At 34.3% G+C, this 10,041-nt stretch overlaps 1 protein-coding gene across 1 annotated transcript; it reads left to right on the top strand.

Annotated features, from left to right (window-relative positions):
• Window positions 1–4,721: 4,721 nt before the first annotated feature.
• On the top strand, window positions 4,722–6,636 carry LOC131038799 (7-deoxyloganetin glucosyltransferase-like). Its single transcript, XM_059210176.1, has 4 exons — window positions 4,722–5,247; window positions 5,741–6,168; window positions 6,270–6,393; window positions 6,437–6,636. The coding sequence occupies exons 1-4, from the start codon at window positions 4,722–4,724 to the stop codon at window positions 6,634–6,636; spliced, it is 1,278 nt and encodes a 425-aa protein (XP_059066159.1).
• The last annotated feature ends 3,405 nt before the right edge of the window (window positions 6,637–10,041 follow it).

Genomic DNA, 10,041 nt, shown 5'->3' with positions numbered 1-10,041 from the left:
AAAGGATTTCAAACACTCAATCAGAATGTCACCTTGCTAGAGGATTTACAAATAAGTCTGTTAAGTCCACTTGGTTAAGATATTTTCTATCACTTTACAAAATAACAGTAATAAAAATCTATCTGCAACTTCACATCTAAAAATGCTAAAGCAGATTCTTATTTTCTCAATAAAATCTATTCATAGGACTCATCTTGTCCCTCTGCTGGGCTATATACTCTATTTCTCAAACAGGTCTTCAAGCTTCAGTGCTCGGTAATCACTATGTAGCATCCCTGTGCATATACTTGTCCGCATACATTGTTTATCAACAGTTCCTTATTTATAAACAATCTGCTAACCACTTAATCTCCTTGATCATATTTCCCATGATCAATCGTAGCCATCAGATCTTCAATATTGACTAGGTTCAATGTATCCTTTGATCTGAAAAACATTTTACCCCGCCTTGGAACTTGCATACATTTCTTGGAACTTGTACTAGGGTATTGTGGTTCAATCTGAGTTGTAGATGTTCTTGCCGATTTTCCTTTGCCATAGATTCTTTAACAAACTTGATGCACGACATACCAATCATTTAATTAGTCCCAGCTCATCATCTTCCTTCATTAAATAATGGTTTTATTTATTCAATGCATTCTGTTATTACTCGGTTGCAACTTGGTGAATACTAAACTTCACTCGGTAGACATTCCGCCTTCATTAACCAATCGCGATAACCTTAGGGTTTACCGACTAGGTTCTTTGGTTGGTAACATAGTATAGTTTTAACCTTGCAAACAAGAACATATGTAAGATATCAAAACAATCTAAAACATTATGATCTCATCATTGTCTAACTCGGTAATAATTGCCCATTGAATAACTTATTTCTCCCCTTATTCATCATATTCTTTCTGTGTCTTTTACCGACTTCTTTATACTCATCAAAACATACTTCTTAAGATATGACAACATCATACTAAATTAGAAAATCAATTTCTTGACATTAATGACAAAATAATAATATTAAGATAGTAAATATCCTTAATCAGTTATATCCATAATCATCAACATCCTTCTCAATATCCTTTGAAACACCAACAATCTCTCATTGTTATTGGAATGCCAGCAATCTCCCTTTGTTTGTTATAAAGCCAACACCATCAATGCAGTAAAAATTTGTGTAGACACAATAGATTTTTGATGTCAATTTGGATCTTTTTCATTACTTCTTGGGATTGAGATCACTTAGTCACCTTCAGGTATCTTCCTTGGAGAACCCAAGTATACACTTGATATGCTCTCCAAATTTTGCATGGTTGACCATAAGCTTGCATTGACTCCATTTTTGTCAGGATTCAAAATTGAGGCTAAGTGCTCTTCACCCTTATTTGATAGAACTTTATATCATCAACTTGTTGGGATTCTCATCTACTTGACTCATAATAGACTTAACATTTCATATGTTGTGGGAATGGTCTCTCGAGTCATGTAAGAGCCACATGTGTTTCATTGGAAAGTAGCTAAGTGGATTCTTCACTAAATTGAAGGTACTCACAATTATGGAATCTAGTATGTAGCAAGTATGCAGATTGATTTGGTGGGATATAAAAATTCAGATTGGGAATGTGATTCTCAAGATCAGAAGTCTACTTTAGGGTAGTGCTTCTCACTTGGTTCTGGTCTAGTTTCTTGGTCAAGCAAGAAGCAGTCTATAGTTTCTCTTTCATTAATAGAGTCCAAGTATCAAGGGGTATTCAATGTCAACATTGATGTTATTTGGCTTCAAAATATTCTCATTGAGTTTGGTATTCCAATTAGAAAGCTAACCATCATCTTTTGTGATAATCAGAGTGCGATATAGATCTTAAGAAATCCAAGTCATCACCAAAGGATGAAACATAATAAGATACATATGCACTACATTCAAGAGTTGATTTAGGAAGGCATCATTGATCTCAATTATTGTTCTACATCAAAGTAGATAGTAGACATCTTCACCAAAAGAAAGTTCCTTCATTTGTGAGCTTTGGTTGGGATGTGACAGGTGTCTACTTTAGGAGGGGATTCTTAGTCCTTCATTTTTCTCTCTCTCTATTTAGGGGTCTTCTTCTTTTGGGGGGGGTCTCTATGTCCATGGGTAACTAACATGGTCTCAATTGTCTAGACCCATCTTTTCACCAACCTAAGATATGGTTAACAAGGGTTGCTAGTGTAGGTTTTTAGTTTTTTCTTATGTTATGGGGTGTTTATTTTTATCTACACATTTTATTTAAGCTTTCTTAGGTTATTGGGAGCGGTTAATATGAGGACAAGTGGCAAAATACTTCAGCTACATGTGTAACTCCAACCAACTCATGGGTAGTTAAGTTAAATACCCTCTTTTGGCTTGTTGTGCTACCTCACATAACTAGTAATTTTTATTTCCTAAGTGGGTTATGGAGTAGTTGGGGTTCTCACCATATTTTGGCTTTATGTGCCACCTATATAACTCCTCTTTTTTTTTTCTTTTAAGGAGGTTATGCCACATGTCTTGGCACTTACCAAGCAGGTAAAACCTCCCACTTTTTATGGGGAGTGAGAATTAATTCACCTCGTGGATGTATATACTATATTTTTTCTATATAATAAGCACTATACTCTCACCTTCACTAGTTTAGTGGTAGCTTAATGACAGTCTTCTCAAAATTCTCTTTTTTGTCTCTATTTTTCTCTTGTTTTAGTTTTCTCTTCATTTAGCTATTTTGATGTTTGATCATTTGTTGCTTTGAGGTGTATGTAACCTACAACTGACATCAAATGTTAGCTTAGTTCTCACTTATCCCAAAATCGAACACTATTCTTGTTCCCCAATGCTATGATAAAGAGTAAATTGAGAACTTTCTATTGATTTGATTGACTTGGGATTGCATTTCCCACCATTTCACCTCTTCTAGGATGAAAGGTAAAATGAAATTTTATATTAATAAATTCGTGCCTACTAAAATGCCACATGACATGATACATTTTACTGAAAATCCTTATTTGGATGATAATCAACATGCTTCAATTAACCCTAATTAATTTGGTTTGTCTAATGACTTCCATCCTTAATTCAAAATTAATTAGATTTTAAAGAAACTCTAGTAATAATAATTCAAAGAAAAAATAGTATTTTTATGATAGATTAAACATCTTCTCCTCGTGATTGGATTGAAATATCTAATGATCTTCCTTCCAAATACATGTAGATGGGAAATAACAACATCAAGCTATGGGGGGACAAGTTTTGTGTCTTAACAAAAATGAAAGCAAATCTTTCAACTCTTGAGGAAACTTGTGTATTAGTTTTTCTTTGGTAATAGCTATGCATACACTCTTTCATCATTTCTAAATGAATTTGTTTCAAGACAGACACTAATCTATGCTCTTCAATAATTCTCCTCATGTAAATTTAGAAAATGAATAAAATTAACAACCCTACTTCCCTCTTTTCTTGATTTATCATTATGTTATACTTTTAGTTCTTCTATAATTATGGTATTTTGGCTCTTATTTGAATAAGACTTTTTAATTATAAAAAATCATATCAAAAATAATATTGAGCAATCGTTTTAACTTTACCTTGACATTGTTTTTCACAAAAACATATTAAAATTTTTAATTTTTTATTATTTACATGCTCTAGAATTGGACAAAGTATTTCATTTGGTTTTCATAAATTAAAAGGCTAAAAATTTTCATTAAGAATGACTTGCCCAATTAAATAGACGTTTGATTAGTTGTTGTTTAACTTTTGTTGTGCTAAGGGAATTTTAAAGGAAAACAAACTTTGTATCCAACATAATTTCCAAGAAAAACAAAATTTGCCTTTTGACAAAAATAACTTTTGGTCTTTTGACAAAAATAACTTTGTCTAATGATAATTTCCATGAGAAATAATTTGTCATCCCAACACAATTACCAAGAGAAATAAATTATCATTCCAATACAATTACCAAGAAAAATAAATTCTCATCCAAAAACAACTTCCAAAAAATATATAAATATAAATATCCACAACCATAATAATAACGAATAACAATAATAACAAGATCACCATTTTCTCTTTATTAAACAAACGAAATTGGAAGTTTAACACAACCAGCTAAATATTATTATTTTAGAGAGTGAGCCCTCACTACTAAATGATAGACTAATAATAATAATAATATCCTATAGACTTATTAAAAGATGGAATCTAACTAGTGTGTTAAATGTATATGATCTCGTCTTTAAAGATTCATAAACATTAGAAAACTTTTTTAATAAAACATAATTAAACAGGTTTGGGTTTCTCAATAAATTTTAAACTATATTTTGCTTTCAAAAGTGACGAGGCACTCTCTTAATGCCACTTGGAAGTTATACCACTCTTTCTTAAGTATACTAGGATCTCTCATATAAACTATTCCGTATTCCTGGTATTAGCTGATATATTTCTATGTGGAGTGACGAACCCTGCAACAAACATGGAGGTCAGAAGAATCTTTCAGGCCTTGATAGCATATCTCTTTTTGGAAACCCTTTTCCGCGGGTCCTTCAATGTTAGCTGAATTCAATTTAAAAAAAAAAATAGTGCCCGATTTGTTTTGTAGTTTGGAGTACATATGAATCTTTCTTCGCAAACAGTGATCAATCTCTTAAAAAGTAGTTGATGGTTGTGAGATTAGGTGACAATGTTTGTTTTTTGAGAATGGATCGCTGCGACAAATCCGCTCATGAATTTTGCACAGGGCCATGTCAATCCGCTCATGCATTTTGCAGAGCTACTGGCCATGCGGGGATTCTTCATAACCTTTGTCACCACTGAATGGATCGACCAACGTCTTCTGAAAGAAGCTTCCACAGATGCAGCAGCACGTGACCGTGAAGCCAAAGAGAGGGGCCTCAAATTTCGCTTTCTCTCTGTTCCAGACGGCTTAACACCTGATCATGGCCGAACTACTGAACTTGGTGAGCTCTTTCTTGTACTGCAAAATATGGGCCCTGCTTTGGAAAATCTGTTAACTGCCGCAGATACTTCTGTTCCACCCATCACGTGCATTGTGTCGGATAGTTATATCTCTTACACGGCAGAGGTGGCTCAAAATCTCGGCGTGCCCCGAGTTATCTTCTGGACATGTTGTACTGCAAAGTCACTTGCTCAGACCAACGCCAACGTCCTGCTTTCTCAAGGCCATATTCCAGTTACAGATATTTTATCACCCACATCTGTTTTCCCCGCCTTTCTATATGTATATTTCAGTTAAGTTGACTGATATCTTTTATAGTATTTAATTTTTTTTGGATCATAGTGATCCATCATCAGAATTGAGCCACACAAGAGAAATTCCGTGAATAACAGACCCAGACAAACTAAATAGTGGAGGGGTGGTGTGGGGTTGAACTGTTTGGGTTGATGAATCTTGGTCTATTATTCATACAATTTCTCTTATTCATGATCATGAATGAAGTATGATCTAAAATATTGACATAAAAATTACAATTAAATCCAAAGACAATATTGACATAAAAATTACAATCAAATCCAGAGACTTTCAATACTATAGAGACTTTAGAGACTTTCAATACTCTAGCATAATTGATATCTTGTACACAGATGACGATTTGAAATCCAAAGACAAACTGATTACATCTCTTCCTGGCGAAATTCCTCCCATCCGTCCAACTGATATAGTCTCATTCTGCCGCTAAAAACATGTCTCTGAAACCATTTACAGTGCCTTTCTCTATGAAGCTCGTCACAAAAACATAGCAGACTACCTGCTGGTCAACACCTTCGAGGAGTTGGAAGGAAGAAAGGAAGCACAAATGGGTCTCAGTGTTAATGGATGCCCTGCTCTGGCAGTAGGCCCGGTGTCTCTTCCCAATTTCTTACAAGGGGAGAATACCAATGTCAGTATGTTGGAAGAGGACAATACTTGCTTCCGGTGGCTAGATTCCCAACCAAAGCAATCTGTGTTATATGTTTCTTTTGGGAGGCTTGCTGTAAAATTTGAAAGGCAATTGCACGAGCTGGCACTTGGACTAGAGGCTAGTGGGTTCCCTTTTTTGTGGGTACTTAGGCTTGACATAGCTGAAGGAAAGTCTCTAGAGTTACCAGAGGGCTTTAAGGAGCGAACCAAGGATCGAGCCCTGGTTGTTAGTTGGACCAAGCAGTTCCAAGTAGGGTATTTTTATTGTACTATTTTTAAATAACATCAATAGGCTCTTAAGATTTTTAAAAGGAAAATTAAACTATTTTAATAAGAGTTGTTTGGTTGCAGGTTCTTTCGCACCCTTCAGTGGGAGGATTCTTTACACATAATGGTTGGAACTCTATTCTAGAGGCAATTAGCATGGGAGTTCCTATGATTGGGTGGTCTTATTTTTCTCATCAGTTTATTAATTGTTAATTGTCGATTTGTGAAAGATGTTTGGAAAGTTGGCTTAGATTTTGAAGGTGTTGATACTGATGAATCCAAATTGGTCACCAAGGAAGAGCTTGAAAATGTAGTAAAGGATCTGATGGAAGTCTCTGTAGGAAAGAAGCTGCAAAGAAATATTGCAATGTACAGGGATGTAGCAACTAAGGCAGTTATGCCAGGGGGTTCTTCTTTTGAAAACCTCAAAGCATTTGTTGAGGATATGTAGAAGATAGCCAATGTACAAAAACAAAATATAGCCGAATTAAATGTCTAAGAGCTTTCAGAGTCTATCGATTTTATTGTGTCAAAAGATAGCCAAATCAAATGTCTAAGAGCTTTTAGTGTCTCTGGATTTTATCTTGTTAAGTACATAATTTTCAATAAAAATATCTACCCAGCGTATGTTCCAAGATTTACCAGTTTTTAGAGATTAGGTTAATGTGAATGTAGTATATTTTCATATGCAATATTTATGTTTTCCTATAATAAAAAAAATCATCATTAATTAATGTATGCGGGAAAATGCGGTGATCAAAATGAATAAATCAAGATCAAAAGACCCACATACCAATGAGACTCTTGATGCAAGTATATAAACTAATTGAACTAGTTTAACTTCTTAAGGGGTGTCCCATTGTTCTCTATCTCACAGGATCCCTAAAGCCTATATTTTTCTCTCAAATTGTTGAGCATGTTACTTAGGAATGACAACTCCAAGAATGCGTGATATTGTGATCTACATGCATGAATGCATTCTAAGATCTATATGATGTGCAAAACTATGATGATTAAGTTAAGATGAAGATAATGATATGATTAAAGATTAACAAATTATCCTAACATGATATACTAGCTTAGCATGGATATTCTATGATATGTAAAATTCTTCTGAATGCTATGATGATGTTTTAATTAAGAGAGGCTAAAATGCATAGTAAATTAGGCTATAATATAGATGCATAAAACTTGGAGATTATGGATAATGAAGAATGAAATCTCTATATATAGGGAGAATAGGGCAATGGATGGTTAGGCTTGAATAATCTTAACAAGGGCTAGGATTGAAAATTAATAAATCCATGTTTACAATTTTCACCAATGAAATGGTGAAAATTGTCAACAAGAGGTTGCTTGAGAGGAGATGCAAGAGGCATTCAATGCTTGAGAAGATACGAAGGTTACCTTAGGAGGTAAGGGTTAAGGTTAGGTTAGGGTTACCCATTGGATATAGCTTTTACCCAAGGGGTAAACTCTTGTCCAATGGTTAAATGGATAACTATGGTCAAAGCCATAAGTGTTTGATGAGACCCTTGAGTCAAAATGATGGTTAAATTAGAGGAAAGTCTCTAACCAAAGGCTAAAGGTGAGTTAAACATAAATGGTTATGTAAGAACCTTTAATGATTTGGGAGACTTTAGAGGTTAACCATTTGAAGACACAAAGCCTTTAATGCTTATTGAAGACTTTGGACGTTTTGAGAAGTGCCTTCCTTTTACTTAGGAATATGACAATAATTAATAGATGAATTAGGCTAAATTGGGAGTGATTAGAAGAATCTAGAAGGGGTTTTAGGAGGCAAGTGGGAGCTATAGGAAAATGCAAGTGGATGAGGGAAAAGGATTTTAATTAAAACAAAATTACTTTATTTAAATCAAAATAGATGCAACTTGCATGAATACAAGTGGGGGATTTAATAAATAAATTAGATTTATTTATTTGCAAGGATCAATTTAATTAAATATAAATTTAATTAAAAAGGGAGGAAGGGGAAGTAATTAAATAAAGTGATTTATTTAATTAAAGGCTAGAAAAGGTGTAGGTGAATTTAATTAGATAAATTGAGTAATTTATTTAATCAAATAGATGAATGTGAAGAAATTAATTAAATATAATTTAATTAATAGGAGCAATAGGGTTAAAATAAATATTAAATATTTATCTTAACAAGGTGGTCAAATTTATGTGTCTACCTTTTGCCCCTCTTTGAAGTGACGTGTTTGCACATGTTGATTCAAAGAAAATCATTGGATATGCTACCAAAATTTGATCGATATGATGTCCCATATGTAGATTCGATGAACGATATTTATGATGCCCTATTGGGAGATGAATCAAGGATCTCGTGAAAAGTTGTCAAGTTTATGATCATTATTGAATTAATTGCGATATGAGAATATTGACGGCATTGGATGCACATCATTGTTTCATCTCCCAAAAAAATGATGTTGATAAGGTTAATAAATGAAAAAGTGGGATTAAAATATATGCCCCACTTATTAACCCTTTGATTTACCCTATTAAAAGGTAAAAAGTGATTTTGAAAAATCATTTGCACACTTGTCTCCTTGTAATTGTGAAATTTGGACCTCTAACCACAATGCCGATTCCATATTCTTCGCATTGATTTGAGCATGTCAGGCGATACCGGAGACCCATCGCATATGGGCCACCAGTAAGTGGTCAAAATCCATCTTTCTTTGTGATTAATTTTATTGATTTTTGTCACTTTTGTCATGTTTTTCAATTTTTGGGTTAGAATTTGTCGGTTTAGAGCGTAGGGTAGGTCCTTTAGTGCATACAATAGGAGTTTTAGTGCATAGAAAACCCTAAGTAGGTTTAGCATCTGAGTGTCAAATAGTAGCGCAGTCGGAGGGTAGGTTAGTGCGTAGGGTAATTTAAGTGCATAGGGTTTGTATAGCAGGGCAAAGGGTATGCGAGTTAGCGCGTATGATAGCTTTAGTGTGTTGGGAAAATAGGGTGGCGCAAATGGTATCATAGTTAGAATGTAAAGTAGATTTGGCACGTAAGGTGTGTTTTATAGCACATACATGGAAAATTTTAGTTCATACATTGTAGCTTAGAGCTTTGGAGCCTTGATTTGGTGCATAGGTCAAAAAGTTGGAAAAAAGGTGTTTTGAAAAATGTTGTTGTGAGTTAAATGGATTGGATAGGTTGTGTAGATATCAATATGGGTTTATTGATTGTCTGATATGGTTCGTGATCCAATGTGAGTCCTATTTTGTGATGATGTCTGTAGACGTCTAAAAATGGTCAACGCTTGCAGAGTCATACTTTAACATTTGCGCATTGCCTTATTTTAGGGTTTTTGCGTCGTATTAACATTTCTTCTATGTCACACACTTGGTTTTTATCATTTGCGAGCATCGAGTCCTTCTTCTGCATTCTTCATTTATCTCGCTGTCGAATTTGGTCTTGTCGATAACAATCTTCAGTCATGATTTTGGTCGATCTTATCCTGTCACATCAATGTGCGTGCCCATTTGGCATCGTCAATCCTAATCGATGATGGATTTAGGGTTTTGTCCTCTTATCAATCTTGTCGTCTTGCGATCGATTTGTCATCGATCATTGTCATTTTCGATCTTGTCATTTTGTGATCGATTTGTCATTGATTGTTGTCATTTTCAATCTTGTCATTTTGCGATCGATTTGTCATCGATCGTTGTCATTTTCAATCTTGTCATTTTGCAATCAATTTGTCATCGATCGTCGTCCTTCTTAATCATGTCAATTTGGAGCAAGTAGTCATCGTTCATCGTCAATCGACGCATTTATCAATCAAATCATTTATCAGCATTGGTCTTTTATCAAGTTAGAATCATGATCAAAT

This window comes from Cryptomeria japonica, chromosome 8, assembly GCF_030272615.1.
Source record: "Cryptomeria japonica chromosome 8, Sugi_1.0, whole genome shotgun sequence".
NCBI lineage: Eukaryota > Viridiplantae > Streptophyta > Pinopsida > Cupressales > Cupressaceae > Cryptomeria > Cryptomeria japonica.
This window is presented reverse-complemented; position numbering and strand designations above follow the sequence as displayed.

Coding starts and splice junctions, on each gene's coding strand:
- LOC131038799 (XM_059210176.1), top strand. CDS start 4,722: ATGAATTTTGCACAGGGCCATGTCAATCCGCTCATGCATTTTGCAGAG. Junction 5,248..5,740: donor CTTTCTATATGTATATTTCA/GTTAAGTTGACT, acceptor TTCTCTATGAAG/CTCGTCACAAAAACATAGCA. Junction 6,169..6,269: donor GTTGGACCAAGCAGTTCCAA/GTAGGGTATTTT, acceptor GTTTGGTTGCAG/GTTCTTTCGCACCCTTCAGT.